The sequence below is a fragment of the Schistocerca nitens genome, chromosome 5 (assembly GCF_023898315.1).
Source record: "Schistocerca nitens isolate TAMUIC-IGC-003100 chromosome 5, iqSchNite1.1, whole genome shotgun sequence".
In the NCBI taxonomy this organism is placed as follows: Eukaryota; Metazoa; Arthropoda; class Insecta; order Orthoptera; family Acrididae; genus Schistocerca; species Schistocerca nitens.
The window spans coordinates 766,428,956-766,452,543 of record NC_064618.1 but is presented as its reverse complement, the minus strand read 5'-3'; the positions used below and the strand labels follow the sequence as shown (position 1 = coordinate 766,452,543).

At 41.7% G+C, this 23,588-nt stretch overlaps 1 protein-coding gene across 1 annotated transcript in view; it reads left to right on the top strand.

Annotated features, from left to right (window-relative positions):
- LOC126260940 (serine palmitoyltransferase 1) overlaps positions 1-23,588 on the top strand; it is a 122,536-nt gene that overhangs the window by 74,248 nt on the left and 24,700 nt on the right. The window contains exons 6-8 of the mRNA XM_049958446.1: positions 250-379; positions 11,052-11,249; positions 21,545-21,656. Of these exons, the coding sequence (XP_049814403.1) occupies positions 250-379; positions 11,052-11,249; positions 21,545-21,656 (440 nt within the window). The remainder of the gene's footprint in view (positions 1-249; positions 380-11,051; positions 11,250-21,544; positions 21,657-23,588) is intronic.

The following is a 23,588-nucleotide window of genomic DNA, read 5'->3' as shown; positions in this document are numbered from 1 at the left end:
AATTACAGTTTGTAGGTGACGTGTTGAAACTATTGATATGCACATTAAATAAATAAATAAGCATGTTGTTGGAAAAAGTATGACTTTCCATGAACATACGTATGTGTGTGTTTGTTTTCATTTTGCCAAAATCTAAGAAGAGCAGCTACTTCTTATACCTTTCTTGAATTTTTAATTTTGATTGCTATTTTCTAAAAGCACACTTAGCTACATGTCACTAATGTCACTCATTACACATTATAATTTCAGTGATGAATGTGTGAATTTCGCTATTCAGAAAGGACTTGATGCATCTCGAAGTACAATACAGTTCTTTAAACACAATGATGTTGAGCACTTGGAACAGCTTTTGAGAGCTCAATATGAAGAAGACATAAAGGTATGAATATATATTACTCCTCATATTATTGTTTTGTACTAATTTTGTTCCGTTGGAATGCCAGGGGATTATTTCTGTCAATTTTCTAATGTGTACAATAATAGAAAACCCTTATGGAATAAAACATGAGTCAAGACTACCACTCACTGTATAGATGAATTATTGAGAAAGAGGCAAGAACAACAATTCGTTCAGCAGAAACTAATGATTAAGGCCATTGTTTGCAATGAGAAGAAAGTCCAAGCTTGAGTCCTAGTCCGGCTGTTTGCAGGGAAGGCCTTCAGACTGCTTTTTTAAAATTTGTATTGGTTGGTTGGTATGTCATTCTAATTTTTGTGTTTAATCCAAATAGCACTGCTATTCTTTCAATGTGCTAATGATTGTGTACTATGTTTATCATTAAACAAGTAGAACGGAGATACCTCCAAAGAAAGTATCTTAAAATTGTTCTTAAGTACTGCCAAGGACAGGAACAGAAAGGCCGTGATATCCTATTATAAAGAAGTGAGAAAACTGTGCAGATTATTTCAAGGCACTGTGAGAAGGCCAGAAATAATGGAACATATTATAACATTGGACAAACACAATACCAGAATTCCCGCCAACCAACTTTAATCTGCGTACACGTGAAGGAACGTAACTAAGACACTGAGCGACTTAGTAATCAGTATAGCCACACAAAACCAAGGAATCAATTAAGGCACATTTTGAAAATGAGGTGTAAATTTTTCCTATAAATTTTAGAGTGACAGCGAGCCCAGTGCAACAGTTTATATAAGGCTGTTTTTCACACAGCGCAGTGCTTGCTGCACCATCTGTGTTGATGTGGGGCAGCCTCTTTAGGTCAGCCATGGAGGCACGCGCTGTTTAATTATGCGCTCTCCTTCCCCTGTTGGGGGATAAATGTTCATCATGCAGATGTCTATGTATTCATTGGAAGAGGACGACTGCTGGAGCAGGTGTCGTGCCATCATAAGAGAAAACAGTCTGAAACGACACTGGTGTGGGCAGGTCCCCACGAGAGACTGTAAGGGAACACCAGCGACAGAGGCATCATATCCATGTCCATATCCAGGCAGGCACTTGTTGACAGGGGCAGCAGAGAAGACAAAGGCAGCAACTGCAGTATCGACAGGAGCTGCAGAGAAGTTTGGAAAATATGGACCATCTGAACTGCATCACCATTGGACTGAGTATGAAATGGAGAGGCCATAATGTGCCAAATGCCACTCTTTGTACAAAAATCTTCAAATTTCTGAGACACAAATTACAGGCTATTGTCCAGTGCAAGAGTAAATTGTAACCTTTGCGAGGGCCATGACCTCAGTTGCCGTGGATGTGGACAAGCAATGAAATATGTAAGGAAATTTTGAGAAAGTGTCCCTGCAACAAGCCAAAAGGAGTTAAGGAAGGGACCAGCAAAATGGGCATGAATACACTTCCAGGGGCACTGGGGGGGTCTTGGAGAAAGAGAGGGGAAAGGTGCTGCTTGATGGGTAGCACACTGTAGGCAGGCTGACACAACACTCATGAACTCATTGTCAATAACCGTCCAAAACCCATGGCAGCAGGCCAGCAATTTTGTACGAGAAACACTCCAGTGGTTTAGGTGGAGACGGCGCATGACATCCTGGCACAATGTGGACAGGGTCACAACCCTGGGTGCCTACTCTTCAGTAGCCAACAGTAAGACACCGGACCGATGACCGTAGCAGTCTGAACCCTTTAATCCCACAACCCAACCAAGTAAGACACCATCAAGAATGGAGAGCATAATAACTACTCAAGGGATCCAACACCTGTCCCAGCAGTTCATCTACGAGGCATGTTTTTTAAGTAAGTACCATTTTGAAATTAAAAAAAGACGTGCTAAGATATCTTAATAATTTTATTTTTACATGAAAGCCTGTACCTTAATCTACTTTTCTACATAATTTCCATCAATATTGAGGCACTTAACATAACGTTGTATCAGTTTTTGAATACTCTCCTCATAGAAGTCTGCTGCCTGACTTGTTAACCACTGCATCACCACTGTTTTGATTTCGTCATCATCTTGAAGACGCTGACCGCCCTGATGTTTCTTAAGTGCAGGAAAAGATGGTAGTCACTGGGCACAAGATCGGGGCTGTATGCAGGATGATCTAGAGTTTCCCATCGAAAATATGTGATGAGATCTTTGGTCTGATTCACCACATGCGGACGGCCATTGTCTTGCAGCAAAACAATACCCTTGCTCAACTTCCATGGACTGTTGCTTTGATTCTGGTGTGATGTAGGCCACCCATGTTTCATCGCCTGATGTAGGCCACCGATTTTTCATCGCCCGTTACAATTTGGCTTAAGACGGTGATGACCGTCGTCATGGTACGCCCAGGGAAAGTCAATGCACTCTCTAAACGTTTGGTTTTGTGCACATCCGTCAACATTTTCGGTACCCAACGTGTGCGCAATTTTTGGTAATTCAAGTGCTGGGTCACAATGCCATACAAAACACTACGAGAAACATTAGGAAAGTCATCCTGCAAGGAGGAAAAAGCATCTGTTTTCTCTCACCTTATTGTCCACTTCCTGCACCAAACTTTCATTAACGACCGAAGGACACCCACTCTGTTGTTCATCGTGCGGCCATGTTTAAATGCTCTCACCCACTTTCTTACCATTCCATCACTCATAATGTTTTCTCTGTAAACTGCACAGATCTCACGATGAATATCTATCGCTTTTAGGCCTTTAGCACTAAGAAATCTTATAACTGCCCGTACTTCACAGTCGGCGGGACTCACGATTATCGGAGGCATCTAAAACACTCATTACACAATGTAAACGAGGAAAATCAGACTGTAATGGCGTCAGCACGTAGATTAAGGAACAGGCTTTCGTGTAAAAATAAAATTATTGAGATATCTTTGCACATCTTTTTTTAATTTCAAAATGGTACTTACTTAAAAAAGATGCCTTGTAGTCAGCTGTGGTGGACAAGTTGAACAACCTGACTTAAGACAGGATCAGTCACGACAGCTGCTGAAATCTGACATCTGGTAATGGGAAAACCATTCATGGCATTGCGGGTGTCAACGTCTAAATGAAACCACACCAATGCACCTTGATCAAATGCTGGATTGGGTCCAGCCAGCAATCTAGAAAGAGCGTGTTGTGCTATGGAGTGAAAATGTAGTTATAGTGCAACAAAAACAGAGCCCAGCATTGCAAGTCGTGGGTCACTTTGTCCAGAACAGATGCCGAAGAATGGAACAGAGAAACCAGAAGTTTATGATTAGTAATTGAATTTAGAGCCTATAGGAAAACATGAAATTTTTTTAGTGTGCACACAACAGCAAGGGCTTCTTTTTCTATCTGTGAGTAGTGCTGTTGAAACTTATTCAGGGTTTTGGAAGCATACACAATGGAGCGTTTGGAACTGTCCATTTTTTGTGCACGAATACAGTCCCAGGGCCATACTGGGAGGCGTCTGCAGCCGAAACGAGATATTGGCTGGTTGGAAGGTAACCAGGCAAGGTGCCAAGTGTAATTTTGACTTCAACAGGGTAAAGGCACAATCACAGTTGGACGGCCAGTGAAAAGCAACACCTTTATGTAAGAGAGCATGAAAGGGCTGAGCCACTGAGGCCACATCAGGAAAAAATTTATGGTAGTATGTAATCTTTCTGAGAAAGGCCTGCAAGTCTTTGTTATTGGTAGAACGCAGCAAAGCCACAGTGGTGTCAGCATGATGGCGTCAGTGCTTTACACCAGTATGCAATACTTCAAAATTGAGATAGACAATAGAGAGTGAAAAAATTGTAATCTGTCAAAGTTACATTTCAACCAGATGGCCTGCAGCACCATGAACAAGGCACAAAGATTCCGCAAGTGTTCATCTGTTGAGTTACTGAAGACCACAATATCAACCAGTTAGTTAATGTACCCTGGCATGGAGACAGTGAATTGCCCCAAAAATCATTGGAAAATAGCAGGGGTGCTAACTGCGCTGAATGGCAGGTGCTGGAATTGCTATAACCCGAAGAAGGTATTCACTATGAGGCCATGTTTGGAATCATCATACAGATGCAGTTGCCAATAGGCTTCTGACAAGTCTATTTTGGAAAAATATTGGCCCCGGGAGAGCCATGCTAAGAGTTCACCCTGACAGGATAAGGGATAGATATCAGTTACAGACTGTATATTTACAGACTTTTTAAAATCACCACAGAGCCAAAGGTTGTCATTAGGTTTTGTGACAATTACCAATGGAGCAGACCATTCACTATGGGAGACAGCTGTGACAGTTGTTGGTACAGAACTTGATCCCATACCAGATGTATTTTGTCAGAAAGAGAATCCAAAAATTCTGAAGACAACTAACCCAAATGGTTTTCAGTTTTGGCATTATCCACCACTAGAAATGTCGAAGGTTGAACAAGCACTTTATACACTACAGGAGTAGAAAACTGTCCTAATATGGGTATTTGTTGTTTGTTGTAACTCATTAGCCAATGAGAGACGGGGGACAATACCTGTGATCCAAGATCCACCTAGGTTTGAGAATGTAACAGAGTCACTAGCACACCTCTATCTACTTACATTTTTAATGTCTTGTTTATAACACACACTTCAATATAAAGTTTGTTTCAGGCTACCATCATGTGGGAAACATTGTTCACATCCATGTTCATCTCTGATGGAGGAGGTTGAGGGCTGCACACAGAAGCAATATGTACCTTCTTTTTTTACAACAGTTGCATGTCACCCAATGCTTTGGGCACACAGCCCACTCATGTTGAATGAAACAATAAGGCGATGACGTGAGAGGAGCACATATTTACCTTTGTGACACTGACTGCTGTTGCTGTTTAGCACGGCACTGCCCCATGCATCATGGAGACTGTGACTGCATGGCCACGAAATCATCTTCCCCCAATGTACGAACCAATGGTGGCTGAGGAGCAGAAGCAACGGCTACTTCAAACCAAGCTTCTATCTGATTTTCTGCCTCCCTAGATACTTCAAAAGATTGGGCAGTGTTCAAAACCCCTGTGAGAGAGAGGTTTTCACATTGTAAAGCGTGTTCACGAACTTCTGTATCAGGGGCTAAGCATATTATAACATCACAAACCATCAAATAAGATATGAGTCCCGGTGACCTTCAGTAATAAACTGGAAGATGGCTAAGCCTTTGATGTTCCTCTGCACAAACTCTGTACGACTGCAGCTGCTTTTGACAGTGGCAGAACTCATCACGAGCAGCAGTATCATGAGTAAGTTTGCGGTGATACATAGAGAGCAACTGACACATTTCATAAATGGAGAGATTGAAAGGTTCCTGAAGAGGAGCTAGCTGACACAAAAGGTGATGAACACATGGAGAAATCCATTACATAAAGAAAGTCTTACACACATTGGGGTCGGCAATGCCAAAAGCTTTGAAATGTTTCCGAAGGCATTTTTCTTGTGCATCCCAATTTTCTGCAGCGTCATCATATGGTGTGAAGCATGTCAAAGATGCTGCAAAATTGTTTACTGTCACAGAGAGAGCCTGCTGCTAGTTGATGAGAGCTTGCTGCTGTTCAACAAGAAACTGATGAATTTCTTCCGCTGACAAGTTGGCCATATGAGCCATGAAACGAAAACACACGGAACAGATACCATATTCATGGTGAAAAATATCATAATGTTGAACAAACACAATATCAGAATTCCCAGAAACCAACCTTAATCCAATTCCACATGAAGAAATATACTAAGACACTGAATGCTGTTAGGAAATCAAGGAGTCAGTTAAGGCACAGTCTAACAGTGAAGTGTACATTTGTTACACTAACATTAAAGTGACCGAGGGCTGGCATGCCGGTTTATGTAAGGCTGTTTTGCACATGGCGCAGTGCTTGCTGCACTGTCTGTGCTGATGTGAGATAGCCCCTTTAGGCCAGCTGTGGAGGCTTGCGCTGTTTAATTGCGCCCGCTCACTGTGTAAGGTTATAACAGAACAGACAGAATACACTGCCATACACCAACACGTCTACATTGCCTCAGCCAACTGTTTTGTACCGATACTACAGCCGATAATACAGCCGTCAAGCATAATAACATGAGACTTGGGGGTGCACTGATGACAGAAGGCATGAGTCACATTTCAGTGGTGTCGGTGGAGTCTATCAGCAGGACGGGTTTCACTAGACATGGCCTGCACCTCAACAGGTATGGAAAGGGAAGGTTGGCAAAGCTTATAGGTGACAGCATAGGTGGGGGTGGTGGGATCACACATGGGAAAATTCCTGTACTAGTGGGTGTTAGAGCTGCACCTTTTTTTAGATTGAAGTCAGCTGATAGGTATTCCTGCTTAAGGGAAGTATCTCTAACAAAGAAACCACTTTCGACAAAGCTTAGGTATCCAAGTAATGAGGGAATTAGTATATTTCATCAAAATATACAAGGTATTAGAGATGAAGTTAGTGAACTGCTTGTAGATGTTGACTCTGAAATTATTGGTATATCTGAACACTTCTTAAATAAGGAGATAATTCAGAGGCTTCCTTTACCAGGGTACAGGTTGTCTGGCAGCTTTTCTAGGAGCTCTTTGCGGTGTGGGGGAGTAGCCATGTATGTGAAAAACTGTATCCCATTTGAGTCAATTGATGTTTCAAAGTACTGCACTGAAAAGGTGTTTGAATGTTGTGCAGGTGTGGTTAAATATAGTGGAGTTAAACTTCTAACTGTTGTTATTTATAGATCCCCAGACTCTGATTTCACAACATTTTTGCTAAAGCTAGAGGAGGTTCTTGGTTCACTTTATAGGAAATACAAAAAGTTAGTTATATGTGGTGACTTCAGTATTAATTGTATAAGTGATTGTGTAAGGAAAAGGATGCTGGTAGACCTCCTTAATTCGTATAATCATATGCAAACTGTATTCTTTCCAAGGGAACAGTAGAACAACCATAGACAACATTTTTGTTCATTCCTCATTACTAGAAGGGCATTCTGTTAGCAAAAAAGGGAAATGGCCTTTCAGATCATGATGCACAAGTTTTAACTCTAAAAGGTTTTTGTGCTGCAACACATGTTAAATATAGTTATCAACTTTTTAGGAAAGCTGATCCAGTTGCTATAGAGACCTTTGTAAACCTTATCAAGGAACAAGTGTGGCAAGATGTTTATAGTGCTGATACAGTAGACGATAAATATAATGCTTTCCTCAAACTTTTCTCGTGCTCTTTGAAAGTTGCTTTCCGTTAGAACGTTCAAAACAGGGTACTAGCACAAACAGGCAGCCTGGGTGGTTGACTAGAGGGATAAGAATATCCTGTAGAACAAAGTGGCAATTATATCAAAACGTTAGAAACAGTCAACATCTAAATGCAGCAGCCCATTACAAACAGTGTTGTAAGGTGCTTAAAAAAGTTATTAGGAAGGCAAAAAGTATGTGGTATGCAGATAGAATAGCTAAGTCTCAGGATAAAATTAAAACCATATGGTCAGTCGTAAAGGAAGTGGCTGGTCTGCAGAGACAGGTCGTGGATATAGAATCAGTGCGTAGTGGGAATGTCCGTGTTACTGATAAGTCGCATACATGTACAGTATTTAATAATCACTTTCTGAATATAGCAGGTGAACTAATTAGAAACCTAGTCCCAATCACATAGCGCTCGTAGAAAAAAGTCTTCCGAGACTGTTACCTGAAATGCTCCTCCATGATACTGAGAAGAGGGAGATTGAGTTAATAATTAAATGACTAAAGACCAAGAACTCTCATGGATATGACGGGGTATCTAGCAGAATACTGAAATATTGTTCTATGTATGTTAGCCCAGTACTTAGCCGTATCTGTAACTTTTCCTTTAGGAGTGGTCGGTTTCCTGACTGATTAAAGTACTCGGTAGTGAAGCCACTTTATAAAAAGGGAGACAGGGATAATGTTGACAATTATAGACCTATTTCTATGCCATCGGTGTTTGCTAAAGTTATCGAGAAGGTTTTATATACAAGGTTACTGGAGCATTTAAATTCACATAATTTTCTGTCAAATGTACAGTTTGGTTTTAGAAATGGTTTAACAACTGAAAATGCTATATTCTCTTTTCTCTGTGAGGTTTTGGACGGATTAAATAAAAGGTTGCGAATGCTAGGTGTTTTCTTTGATTTAATGAAGGCTTTTGACTGTGTTGACCACAAAATATTACTGCAGAAGTTGGACCATTATGGAGTAAGGGGAGTAGCTTACAATTGATTCGCCTCCTACTTTAAGAACAGAAAGCAGAAGGTAATTCTGCACAATATTGAGAGTGGTAGTGGTGTTCAGTCCCAATGGGGCACTGTTAAGTGGGGCATTCCCCAAGGGTCGGTGCTGGGGCCGCTGCTGTTTCTTATTTATATAAATGATATGCCTTCTAGTATTACAGGTGATTCAAAAATATTTCTGTTTGCTGATGACACCAGCTTGGTAGTGAAGGATCTTGTGTGTAATATTGAAACATTATCAAATAATTTAGTTCATGAAATAAGTTCGTGGTTGGTGGAAAATTATTTGATGCTAAATCACAGTAAGACTCAGTTTTTACAGTTTCTAACTCACAATTCAACAAGAACTGATATTTTGATCAGACAGAATGGGCATATTATAAGGGAGACGGAACAGTTCAAGTTCCTAGGTGTTCGGATAGATAGTAAGCTGTTGTAGAAAGCCCATGTTCAGGATCTTGTTCAGAAACTAAATGCTGCTTTATTTACCATTAGAACAGTATCTGAAATAAGTGACAGACCAACACAAAAAGTAGTCTGCTTCGCATATTTTCATACGCTTATGTCATATGGTATTATTTTTTGGGGTAACGCTTCTGATTCAAAAAGGGTATTTTTGGCTCAAAAACGGGCTGTTCGAGCTATATGTGGTGTAAGTTCGAGAACCTCTTGTCGACCCCTATTCAATAGTCTGGGAATTCTGACATTGCCCTCACAGTATATATTTTCTTTAATGTCATTTGTTGTTAGCAATATTAGCTTAATCCCAAGAGTTAGCAGCTTTCACTCAGTTAATACTAGGCAGAAATCAAATCTGCATGTGAAATGCACTTCCTTGATTCTTGTGCAGAAAGAAGTGCACTATTCTGCTGCATCTATTTTCAATAAGCTACCAGAAGAACTCAAAAATCTTAGCAGTAGCCCAAACGCTTTTAAGTCTAAACTGAAGAGTTTCCTCATGGCTCACTCCTTCTATTCTGTCGAGGAGCTCCTGAAAGAGCTGAAAAATTAAGCAAATTCCAGTGTTACATTGTTGATTTTCTTTATTTAAACTTACGAATTGTCGCCTGAATATGTTTCTTGTATTTCATTTTATCTGTTTCTACTATTGTGTTATAATTTCATGTATTGACTCATTCCATGACCATGGAGACTTCTTCTTAGTTTGGTCCCACGGAACAATAAATAAATAAATGCTACAATTTGACTGGTTTACATAGATGGATTCATATTTATTACACAGCAAGTAATTCTTGTCAGCATGATGAGATTCCAGAAGTCATGATAAACCTATGTGCTGGTGTGAGAGAGATTATAATGTGGGCTAGGAATTAAATGGACTCCATTGAAGGCACGATATATGATTCTAAATTGCTGTCGCAAACTACCAAGATGAGATGAATATTACAAATTGCATTAAAAAGTTGGATGTACTACTCATTCTAACACCCCCCCCCCCCACTCTTTACCCCCCCGCGAAATGCATTATTGTGCTCTGATAGTATTGTTGAAACCTTTCCAAAGCCTGTTTCTATAGATTCCTTGTAAGCATCCAGTGATCTTATCTTGCATGCACACCAGTATTTAGAGAGTTGAACTCCCATGTATAAAAGAGCTACAAATGTCTGATTCTTTACAAAGGAGTTAATGTGTTACATCTTTGGTGTTAAGTGAGTAGTAGTTTGGAAAAGGTTTTAAATTACGTTTAAAGTTTGTTGGAACACAATAAGTGCTCTCATTATGAAACACTGGATGAATATATTCTGGGTAATATGTGCTCTGCTTTAAGCAAAACATAGTTTTCGCACATATCAACATTTATGATGTCGTATCTCCTAAACCACGTATGTAGTTAATTTTTCCAGCACATGTAGTGATATATGTGGATACTGTGCGAAATGTGTTGTGAACAGAGTTAGTAGTAAAGATGTAATAAATTAAAACATGGTACCTGATGCTGAAGTTTCATTGTTTGAACAGCAAACAAGCAGTAAGCAATAAATTTTTTTCCTTTCATTATTTTATGGGGGGATGCCAGCAGAAAAAATCGTGGAAAAGGTTTGAACTTAAGTGTTGGAGATCGCTAAGTGCCCTCATTCCCAAATACTGGAGGAATGCAGTCTGGGTAATTTACATGCCGTGAGTTACACAGCCTCAAGCCCTATACACAGTTTCTAACTTTAATACTTGACTTTCTGTGTTAAACCTATAACATAAGATTATAATTCTTAATGAGTAGATTATGACAGCTTTTTATATTTGGGCTACAATTACATGAAATATTGAAAATCAAAATTTTGTTGCACCTGGAAGCTATTAGATAGGCAGTGTGCAGCTAGAAAAGTGCCCCATTAACTGGGTTAGCCATTTAGTAATATAGATTGTGTAATAGTAAATTTATGACTCTAATGTATCAAATTTCTTTTTTTTCCAGAATCCAAAAAAAGCGAAGAGAACTAGAAAGTTTTTAGTAATTGAAGGAATATATTTAACTCAGGGTGATATATGTCCCCTGCCTGAGCTAATAGAAGTTTGCAAAAGATACAAATTACGAATTTTCATAGACGAAAGTGTTTCTTTTGGCACACTTGGTGCACATGGGAGAGGGGTTACGGAATACTATGGAGTTGATGTGAGTATTGTTTTGCAAGTTATAAATTATAACTAATGAGAATCTTTTGTCTATGATTTGTCCTGTATTGCTTAGACTTGCATGGTGAAAATGTCCAAAAGCTGCTTGCATGTGTACTTCGCTTTCATACAGTTGCGGCTTGTGGTTTCCATACTGGAGAAATCTGTGAAACTGTTACCAGTGTGGTCAAATTCTTAAGAGCGAGAGTCCTACTGATTCTTTTGTTCGCATCGGTTATTACTTAAAGTACTTGTTTTTGGCAGTTCTATCCCATTGTGAAGAAACCTTCAAAATGCACCTCAAGTAATAAAAAGAAATTTGCACTATATCAAACAAACACAGTTAATAAGCAAGGAACTTCTTGGAAACTATGAAATAGTCTTCAAAAATCTTGTAAGGTTGCTCAAAAATTTTAATTGGTTTATTGTGAATTTCTTAACTTTTTCTTATGACATGTTTTGGGATTATTGCATCATCTGATTTTCAGTCCAATGTAGATTTCTCAGCAGCTAAAAATAATGGAATGATGTAATCACTCATGAAACTTTCACTATGTCATGACAAATACAGGGTGTTCATAATTAAAGTTCCAGTTTCAAAACACTGTAGGGAAAAAAATGCCAATATATGGCACTGCGAGGACCAGAATATCCACATCAACAAATGTGGCGCTGTTCCTCATTTTGCGTCCAAGATGCCCAGCATGGCTGTCTCCATGAAGGATCGCGCTGTTGGTAAAGCTCTTTTACAAGAACAGTGACTGTGTGCCAGTAACTCTGCAGGAGTTCTAGACACTCAAGGGTATGAAAAAAGGCATTCGTCTGATGTTTGCTAAGAGCCAGGAGAAAATCATTGCAAAGTTCAAAAAGACAGGTTCTTTTGAAGTAGAGTGTGGCAGAGGGAGGAAGGAAGTTGATCCAACATCTGTTGAAGATGTGGCCACAGTATCGCAGGAGAGGTTGAGCAGTGTTGGGCAAACATGCAGTGCACGAGGAATTGCCCAAATGTTGGACAGAAGGCCTACAAGCCCTCCTCCTCAAATTGTACCTCCTCGGCATCGTGCGGCTGCTCGTGCGGCTGCTCGTGCGGCTGCAGGCAGACTGGCGGTGCCGGAGGCGGCTTATCCCGTCTGCGCGCGGTAGGAACTCTAGACCGCGCGCGGACGGGATTAAGAGGCTTGGCTGACCTTGAGCAAGCGCCAGTGTATATGACGCAACTCAGTGCTTACGTCATGCTCTGCGCGAGCAAAAAAAATTGTTCTCACTCTATGGCCTCCGGTCAATGTAGCGTACGTCTTGCGTTCAGAAACTAGCAGGTCAATGTTTAAATAAAATAATTTTTTTTCACAATTTAGTTTATTCACAAATTAAACATTACAATAATAAAACATAATATCTCCTTGAACAGTACAGTCATTACCTAGAGTACCACCACTTTTACACCATACATATACATGTTCAGAACTTTCAATTTTCCGACATACACGACTTCTTAAAACTAAAGGTTCATCACTTGAAAGATAACTCCCTCCATAAGAACTGTTGGACTGATGCACTATGTTGAAAGTCTTCCACGCGATAACGTCTCTTGTAGGGAAAGAATCCAAAGAACTCTTCTTAGGGTCACTAGTACGTACAAAGGCTATAGTAAGCCATCCGTTACCAGTTCCTTGGACACTCAATGCCATTGCTATCGATACAAAGTCACCTATTTTCAGGAGTTGCTTCCTGCTGACCTACCGGCAAGACAAATGTTCGCTCTGGAATTTCTTCTCACACAGAAGTGGACAAGGAATGGCCATGGAACATTCTGTGGACAGACGAAGCCCATTTCCATCTCTGAGGACATGTCAATATGCAGAACTGCAGCATATGGGCAATGGAAAATCTCCACGCACATAATTCTGCAAATGTGACTGTATAGTGTGCAGGTTGATGGCATTGTTTTATCATAGGGCCTTATTTTTTCAAGGAGATGAGTCCTGCAGGTCCTGTTACCTGTGCCATCACTGGTAAACACCATGAGAGTGTTTTGCGCACCATCATCATTTTAACTCTTCAACAGGATGGAGGATGTGTTGGTAGGGTCATTTTTATGCAAGATGGCGCACCTCTGCACTTTGCACAGTGAATGACGCAGCTGCTGCAGAGGTATTTCAGAAATACTAGAATTATCAGTTATCATTTCTCCACAACCAGGCCATCCAGATCACCTGATCGAATCCATGTGATTTTTGGCTGTGGGGTTATCGGAAAGAGGTTTTGTTCAGTGCTCCAGTTATAAACATAGCTGAACTGAAGGCATGCATCCCGTGATGCATTCTGAATGTGACCCCATGAGTCCCACTCATCTATTGTGAAACATGTTATTTCTCAATTTCAACTTGTGCAGAAAATGGTGGACAACATATTGAATATGTCTTGCACCATTTCACAACAATTACAAACCAACATCATTTCGCTGTTTATGCAGTTTTTGGCCCCAGCACAGTTAGAAACAAGTGTCATTTTGTTTTGTTCTTTTTTTATGCGCTTTTTGGCCTCAGGTCAATTAAAAACTAATTTTTCCCATCTAATGTGGTATGACCTTGCCATGGTGGATTGGCTTACCTATCTAATAGTGCACAACTGTTGACTGCCAGACTTGTGTGGTAGTGCACATTGAACAGTATAGATGGTAGGCCTATTGTGATCTATGTGTCATTTGAAGTCGACCCCATTTGCATTAAGTCTCTTACAGCACCATCTATTGCTAAAAATTTCTTTAGATGGTTTTGTTCCATGTTGTTTTGCCCAGCATCAATAATGCACTCATCAAATACACCTCATTCCAAGCAGTGGTTCTCTTTTTACAGCCTCTTTGAAACTGGAGCTTTAATTATGGTCATCCTGTATATCCACGGATTCTAGTGCACTCCTATGAGACAATTAAAAACTTGACATCTTCACTACAGTGGATATAATTTCCATTGCAAGAAGCAACACCATCAAAACATGAGTATTAAACATTGATTAATAAAGCAACATATCTTAACAGAGCGATATAGAGACTGAGATTCGAGATGGAAGTTCAGGAGTCCTATTGATTCCCCTTCTTTGTACGTAGCAGAACATGAAAAGCATATCAAGGTTGGTAGAATACCTTAGGCTATGACTGTTAAGCCTTGTAGGGGCTCATATGAGCCTTATCGTGTAGAACCCAAAGCTCCAAACCCCTGTCACACATAGCTGATTTCATGTCAAGGTGTTGCTTTAGCTACTAGCTGTTTTTCCAAATGATCTGAATTCTGTAATACATTATTGGAAAATATATTTTAATCTATCTTTTGGCGTGGCTCCAGCTCAGGTTTTTTAACTGTGAGCGACTCCTGCTTTTATATACCAGTACTTTCTTCAACACACATGGTAATGCTACTAGTCCGCAGAAAGTTTTTGATAAAGTTGCAAGTTGTTATATGCTGTCCATCATTTAGAAATCAATAGAAAATCCATCCTTAGGCTGAAAATGTGAACAATTTAGTAAGTAGACTAACACTGATACATCAGAAAAGCATTAAACTGAACAATAATATGGTAATGTAAAGGCTTTACAAATGTCTGCTTGTGTCTGTGTATGTGCGGATGGATATGTGTGTGTGTGCGAGTGTATACCTGTCCTTTTTTGCCCCCAAGGTAAGTCTTTCCGCACCCGGGATTGGAATGACTCCTTACCCTCTCCCTTAAAACCCACATCCTTTCATCTTTCCCTCTTCCCTCTCCTTCCCTCTTTCCTGACGAAGCAACCGTTGGTTGCGAAAGTTAGAATTTTATATATATACCGAACGAAAGCACTGGCAGGTCGATAGACACACAAACAAACACAAACATACACACAAAATTCTAGCTTTCGCAACCAACGGTTGCCTCATCAGGAAAGAGGGAAGGAGAGGGAAAGATGAAAGGATGTGGGTTTTACGGGAGAGGGTAAGGAGTCATTCCAACCCCGGGAGCGGAAAGACTTACCTTAGGGGGAAAAAAGGACAGGTATACACTTGCGCACACACACACATATCCATCCACACATACAGACACAAGCAGACATATTTAAAGACAAAGAGTTTGGGCAGAGATGTCAGTCGAGGTGGACGTGTAGAGGCAAAGAAGTTGTTGAAAGACAGGTGAGGTATGAGTGGCGGCAACTTGAAATTAGAAATTAGCGGAGATTGAGGCCTGGCGGATAACGAGATAAGAGGATATACTGAAGGGCAAGTTCCCATCTCCGGAGTTCGGATAGGTTGGTGTTGGTGGGAAGTATCCAGATAACCCGGACGGTGTAACACTGTGCCAAGATGTGCTGGCTGTGCACCAAGGCATGTTTAGCCACCGGGTGATCCTCATTACCAACAAACACTGTCTGCCTGTGTCCATTCATGCGAATGGACAGTTTGTTGCTGGTCATTCCCACATAGAATGCGTCACAGTGTAGGCAGGTCAGTTGGTAAATCACGTGGGTGCTTTCACACGTGGCTCTGCCTTTGATCGTGTACACCTTCCGGGTTACAGGACTGGAGTAGGTGGTGGTGGGAGGGTGCATGGGACAGGTTTTGCACCGGGGGCGGTTACAAGGATAGGAGCCAGAGGGTAGGGAAGGTGGTTTGGGGATTTCATAGGGATGAACTAACAGGTTACGAAGGTTAGGTGGACGGCGGAAAGACACTCTTGGCGGAGTGGGGAGGATTTCATGAAGGATGGATCTCATTTCAGGGTAGGATTTGAGGAAGTCGTATCCCTGCTGGAGAGCCACATTCAGAGTCTGGTCCAGTCCCGGAAAGTATCCTGTCACAAGTGGGGCACTTTTGTGGTTCTTCTGTGGGGGATTCTGGGTTTGGGGGGATGAGGAAGTGGCTCTGGTTATTTGCTTCTGTACCAGGCCGGGAGGGTAGTTGCGGGATGCGAAAGCTGTTGTCAGGTTGTTGGTGTAATGTTTCAGGGATTCCGGACTGGAGCAGATTCGTTTGCCACGAAGACCTAGGCTGTAGGGAAGGGACCGTTTGATGTGGAATGGGTGGCAGCTGTCATAATGGAGGTACTGTTGCTTGTTGGTGGGTTTGATGTGGACGGACGTGTGAAGTTGGCCATTGGACAGGTGGAGGTCAACGTCAAGGAAAGTGGCAGGGATTTGGAGTAGGACCAGGTGAATCTGATGGAGCCAAAGGAGTTGAGGTTGGAGAGGAAATTCTGGAGTTCTTCTTCACTGTGAGTCCAGATCATGAAGATGTCATCAATAAATCTGTACCAAACTTTGGGTTGGCAGACCTGGGTAACCAAGAAGGCTTCCTCTAAGCGACCCATGAATAGGTTGGCGTACGAGTGGGCCATCCTGGTACCCATGGCTGTTCCCTTTAATTGTTGGTATGTCTGGCCTTCAAAAGTGAAGAAGTTGTGGGTCAGGATGAAGCTGGCTAAGGTAATGAGGAAAGAGGTTTTAGGTAGGGTGGCAGGTGATCGGCGTGAAAGGAAATGCTCCATCTCAGCGAGGCCCTGGACGTGCGGAATATTTGTGTATAAGGAAGTGGCATTAATGGTTACAAGGATGGTTTCCGGCGGTAACAGATTGGGTAAGGATTCCAGGCGTTCAAGGAAGTGGTTGGTGTCTTTGATGAAGGATGGGAGACTGCATGTAATGGGTTGAAGGTGTTGATCTACGTAGGCAGAGATTCGTTCTGTGGGGGCTTGGTAACCAGCTAAAATGGGGCGGCCGGGATGATTGGGTTTGTGGATTTTTGGAAGAAGGTAGAAGGTAGGGGTGCGTCCTCCGTCACAGCGGGACCCACCTCCTCTTCCTCAAAATCACCCTCTCCAAACCTTCCAAGAATTTCTGACTTCCAGCCTTGCATCTCAATCCTTCTTAAAAAACCTTAATCCTACACCCAACATCACCACTGCTGAAGCCCAGGCTATCCGTGATCTGAAGGCTGACCGATCCATCGTCATTCTTCCGGCGGACAAGGGTTCCACGACCGTGGTACTTGATCGTCGGGAGTATGTGGCTGAGGGACTGCGTCAGCTTTCAGACAACACCACATACAAAGTTTGCCAAGGTAACCCCATTCCCGATGTCCAGGCGGAGCTTCAAGGAATCCTCAGAACCTTAGGCCCCCTGCAAAACCTTTCACCTGACTCCATCAACCTCCTGACCCCACCGACACCCCGCACCCCTACCTTCTACCTTCTTCCAAAAATCCACAAACCCAATCATCCCGGCCGCCCCATTTTAGCTGGTTACCAAGCCCCCACAGAACGAATCTCTGCCTACGTAGATCAACACCTTCAACCCATTACATGCAGTCTCCCATCCTTCATCAAAGACACCAACCACTTCCTTGAACGCCTGGAATCCTTACCCAATCTGTTACCGCCGGAAACCATCCTTGTAACCATTGATGCCACTTCCTTATACACAAATATTCCGCACGTCCAGGGCCTCGCTGAGATGGAGCATTTCCTTTCACGCCGATCACCTGCCACCCTACCTAAAACCTCTTTCCTCATTACCTTAGCCAGCTTCATCCTGACCCACAACTTCTTCACTTATGAAGGCCAGACATACCAACAATTAAAGGGAACAGCCATGGGTACCAGGATGGCCCCCTCGTACGCCAACCTATTCTATTCATGGGTCGCTTAGAGGAAGCCTTCTTGGTTACCCAGGTCTGCCAACCCAAAGTTTGGTACAGATTTATTGATGACATCTTCATGATCTGGACTCACAGTGAAGAAGAACTCCAGAATTTCCTCTCCAACCTCAACTCCTTTGGCTCCATCAGATTCACCTGGTCCTACTCCAAATCCCATGCCACTTTCCTTGACGTTGACCTCCACCTGTCCAATGGCCAACTTCACACGTCCGTCCACATCAAACCCACCAACAAGCAACAGTACCTCCATTATGACAGCTGCCACCCATTCCACATCAAACGGTCCCTTCCCTACAGCCTAGGTCTTCGTGGCAAACGAATCTGCTCCAGTCCGGAATCCCTGAAACATTACACCAACAACCTGACAACAGCTTTCGCATCCCGCAACTACCCTCCCGGCCTGGTACAGAAGCAAATAACCAGAGCCACTTCCTCATCCCCCCAAACCCAGAATCCCCCACAGAAGAACCACAAAAGTGCCCCACTTGTGACAGGATACTTTCCGGGACTGGACCAGACTCTGAATGTGGCTCTCCAGCAGGGATACGACTTCCTCAAATCCTACCCTGAAATGAGATCCATCCTTCATGAAATCCTCCCCACTCCGCCAAGAGTGTCTTTCCGCCGTCCACCTAACCTTCGTAACCTGTTAGTTCATCCCTATGAAATCCCCAAACCACCTTCCCTACCCTCTGGCTCCTATCCTTGTAACCGCCCCCGGTGCAAAACCTGTCCCATGCACCCTCCCACCACCACCTACTCCAGTCCTGTAACCCGGAAGGTGTACACGATCAAAGGCAGAGCCACGTGTGAAAGCACCCACGTGATTTACCAACTGACCTGCCTACACTGTGATGCATTCTATGTGGGAATGACCAGCAACAAACTGTCCATTCGCATGAATGGACACAGGCAGACAGTGTTTGTTGGTAATGAGGATCACCCGGTGGCTAAACATGCCTTGGTGCACAGCCAGCACATCTTGGCACAGTGTTACACCGTCCGGGTTATCTGGATACTTCCCACCAACACCAACCTATCCGAACTCCGGAGATGGGAACTTGCCCTTCAGTATATCCTCTCATCTCGTTATCCGCCAGGCCTCAGTCTCCGCTAATTTCTAATTTCAAGTTGCCGCCACTCATACCTCACCTGTCTTTCAACAACTTCTTTGCCTCTACACGTCCACCTCGACTGACATCTCTGCCCAAACTCTTTGTCTTTAAATATGTCTGCTTGTGTCTGTATGTGTGGATGGATATGTGTGTGTGTGCGCGAGTGTATACCTGTCCTTTTTTCCCCCTAAGGTAAGTCTTTCCGCTCCCGGGGTTGGAATGACTCCTTACCCTCTCCCTTAAAACACACATCCTTTCATCTTTCCCTCTCCATCCCTCTTTCCTGATGAGGCAACCGTTGGTTGCGAAAGCTAGAATTTTGTGTGTATGTTTGAATTCAAGCTTTCGCAACAAACTGTTGCCTCATCAGGAAAGAGGGAAGGAGAGGGAAAGACGAAAGGATGTGGGTTTTAGGGGAGAGGGTAAGGAGTCATCCCAATCCCGGGAGCGGAAAGACTTACATATATATATATATATATATATATATATATATATCTTTCTCTCTTCACTGTTGAAGAACAACTACTATACATATCAGTAAAGTACCATTGTAGGTGCCCAGGCTGCTGCTACTGAAAACTGGCTCTCAATATATTTCATAGAGTAAAAATAATAAAATCATTTATGTACCAAATTAGATTGAAATGCTGTAGAATACTACTACACATATTCGGCTTAGCAAAACATGTTAAAAATTCTTGAGTTAGATATAGTTATGATAAAATAAAAGGAAGAGAAAGGAAAATTTTTAAGAAATACCTAAGAAACTTACCTCAGAAACCAAATCAAGAGACAGTCACACATTAAGCGATAAGACTTGCGTTAGCTGTGAATGCAACAGATGAGAATAGAAAATTTAAGTACTGTTTACAAAAGTGGCATAGGGAACAGTGAGCAAGTGAGCAAATCAGCAGATGAAAGACAAGAGAAGGAAAGACTAGGAAAAGTAATGTACACTATATGATCAAAAGTATTTGGACACCTCCATGTAATGCAGGATTGATCACTAGGTGTCACGAGAGGCAGACACACCAATATAAAAGAAGATGGGGAGCATTGTGTTGTCATCAGATAAGCAGTAACAGCAAAGTGGTTCGTTGAGAAGAGCTCAGTAACTTTGAACATGGACTGGTCATTGGATATCACGTGAGTAACAAATCCTTCAGAGACATTTTACCCTTCTAAAGCTTCCCAAGTTGACTGTTGGTGATGTGACTGTGAAGCGGAAACATCAAGGAACAACCTCAGCTAAACCAAGACTGGGCTGACCTCATGTACTAATGGATGAGCATTGCAGAGGATGATTTTAAAAAGTCGCTTGAAATTATTGGAAGGAATCACTCATGAGTTCCAAAGTGCTATCTGTAGTCCAGATCGCACAATGACTGTGCATAGTAGTTCCTAATAAGCCACAGATTTCTGTAATCAGCGCTAAGTGCAGCAACATTTGAGTTCAAGCAAAGAGTGACACCACTGGCCAGTGGATGACTGGAAACAAGTAATTTGGAGTGATGAATCATGCTGTACCCTGTGGCAATCCAGTAGAAGGGTTTGGGTTTGACGAATGCCTGGAGAATGTTATCTGCCATAATGTGTAGCGTCAGCAGTGATGTACAGAGGACTTGGTGTTACCGGCTAGGAGTTGGGGGAGATTGCAGTTGTAGCCAAGGTATGGTCTCCATATTACACAAACAAAAATGCTAAATACAGAAGGATATGAATACATTTTACAGCATTGTGTACTACAAATAGACAGACAGTTTGGGGATGATGAGAGTTTATATTAGATTGACAGTGCACCCTGTCACAAAGCAGTATTTATGAAAAAAAAAAAAATTTGTGGACAGTATCACTCCTGGAATGGAATGGCCTTCCCAGAGTCCTAACCTGAATCCAATGGGATGAGTTAGAACATCGACTTCGCTCCAGACCACAGCAACCACCATTGTTATCTTTTGTGGTTTTGCCTCTTGAGGAAGAATGAGCTGCTTTTCTTCTACAAATATTAAGACACGTAATTGAAAGTGTCCCTAGCAGAGTTCAAACTGTCATAAGGGTGAAGGGCAGACTCAACTGATATTAATGTCCTCTAATATGTGTCCAAATACTTTTGATCAGGTAGTGTACTGGAGATGCTGGTATTTAGATGTTGAAATAGAACCAACAATTTAGGATGTAGGAAGAACAAAAAAAGAAAGAATAACAAAACTTGGAAAATGCAGCAAAAATGATTCAAAATAAGTAAAAATGATTGAATGATGAAAAGTGAAATATTGAAAGGTAAGAAACTGGTGAGAACAACACAAAGGCTTAAATAATGGTGAGGAAATGAAGAGATTGATTGTGGCAACAAATTGCCAACTGAAAATATAATTTCATATAATTTTACTGTGTGTCAGAATTTGTGTTGTTTAAATGTCATTGTAATCTTTGTAAGGCATCTTCATTAATAGATTATAGTGTTGACACACATTACTGTGAGTTATATCTCTCTCCTTTTACAGCTTGCAGATGTTGACCTGATAATGTGTAGCATGGAATGGCAATTAGGCACAATTGGTGGATTCTGTGTAGGAACATCCTTCATTGTGGAGCATCAGCGCCTTTCTGGCTTAGGTAATGTACTGTTTGTAAAGATGCTCTGCACACTTTAAAATGTATATTTATATTCTTTATTTCAGTATAGTGTATTGGCTTATATTTCTCACCGTGTATAATTTCTTGATCTAGTTTGTTAATTTATTATACAGTGGTGAGGAAAAAATACACATCTAGGTTAAATTTTTGTTTCTAACATCCTGCTGTTTGAAATGAACATCAACTACTGGATTTTTGTTATTGTGTACATATACAATAATTCCACATTCAGTTATGCTTTGGGCTCTTTTTTGTATAACAGACTCCTTTTATTTCCCTACCATACTCCTCCTTTTCACTTTTCACCTGTTCCTCAACTGTAAGAATTTCACAGTTCTTCAACTGTTAACATATGAATTGAGTTACATTGTCACTCTCAATGATTTTGTCATTCACTACACCAGAAAACTACTTCCTCACTTTCACAAATGATGGATCACTATGAGAGATTGACTCTTGGGTATATAGTTTACTCCTGCAGTACCTAATAGGCTACTTCAAAAAATAGGCTTCTCACTAGCATACGGCAATATAATATAGTGATCAACAGATCATTTTTGCCTTAACTTTCTCTTTGTGTCCAACATATGAATGGCCATTTGTGTGTGCTGCACCCACTCTGCCATTTATTTATGCTATGTGTTGGAAAGTTAATGGCATAAACATTAGGGTTTTTTCTGTACATGTAATTGCTTCAGTAGCCTATATGATGAAAAAACCATTCTTATGATTCAAACTTGATTACTTTCATAGTACTTTGCTAGAAGTTTCTTAATTTACTCGTAACATTACTGTCATGAAGATTTGCTGTTAATGGTACAAACATTTCAGATATAACAATAATAAAAATTCCTGGATGGATACAACAATGGAATAGCAACCACTCACCTACAGAGACTGATGGGTGCTGCATAGATATGTGTAACAGGAAACCGTATTCACTAGCTCTTGAGCTCTCACTGTACTTGTACCAGAAAGTATACACATTCACTCACACAACCACACAGACACCCAAACGCACACTACGGAGGCCATGGTAACACTGATTATTAAGAAAAATTGCTTGGGCTGTGGAATGTGTAGGAAAGGATGCACGAAGCAAGGAGGCTGTTGAATAGTTTAAGGCAGATGAGGGAATGGCAGAGGGCACAAAACAAATGGAGTTCTGAGGGGGTAAAGAGGATATAAGAAATATAGAAAGAGGATAGGGGGAAGGGAGCAGGGAAATGAGGGATCATGAGGGGATACAGGATGTACTGGAGAGAGAATTTCAAACCTGAGTAGTTCACAGAAATTTGTATTGGAAAGGAATATCCAAATGGCACGCGTAGTGAGGCAGCTATTAAAGTCATTTGTGTTGTGGTGCACATCATGTCTGGCAGTGGATGGTCAGTTTTGCAGTTTGCCATTCGTGTGGTTGGTTCTGTCATGCCCACTTCGAATGCTGCCCAGTAATTGCAATGTAACTGATTTATAAGATGTGCTAATATAACAACAAAAACAGTCAATTTTTGACATAATAATTTAAGTGGATGGATAAAAAATCTACTCACCAAGCAGCGGCAGTGTCTTTCCTTCTCATCCCATGTGGTAAGTCTCCCCTGACCCGCGGTTCTGGGTTACTTTCCCAAAATCTACCCCTTTTCGTAGACCTCTCCAGTCCTTTTCCTTCACCCTAATTCCTTCCCGTTCAACCCTTCTACCTGAAGAGGGAGCCACTGGCTCCGAAAGCTTGCCTAATTACAACCCTCTTTTATGTGTGTCTTCTGCCGCCGCTTGGTGAGTAGATTTTTTTTATCTAAATGATTTATAACGTGGCTGCTTTCACAAGTGGCCCTGCCTTTTATTGGCTAGGAAATTCCTGTGACTGGGCTGTCATAGGTGGTGTGTGTGTGTGTGTGTGTGTGTGTG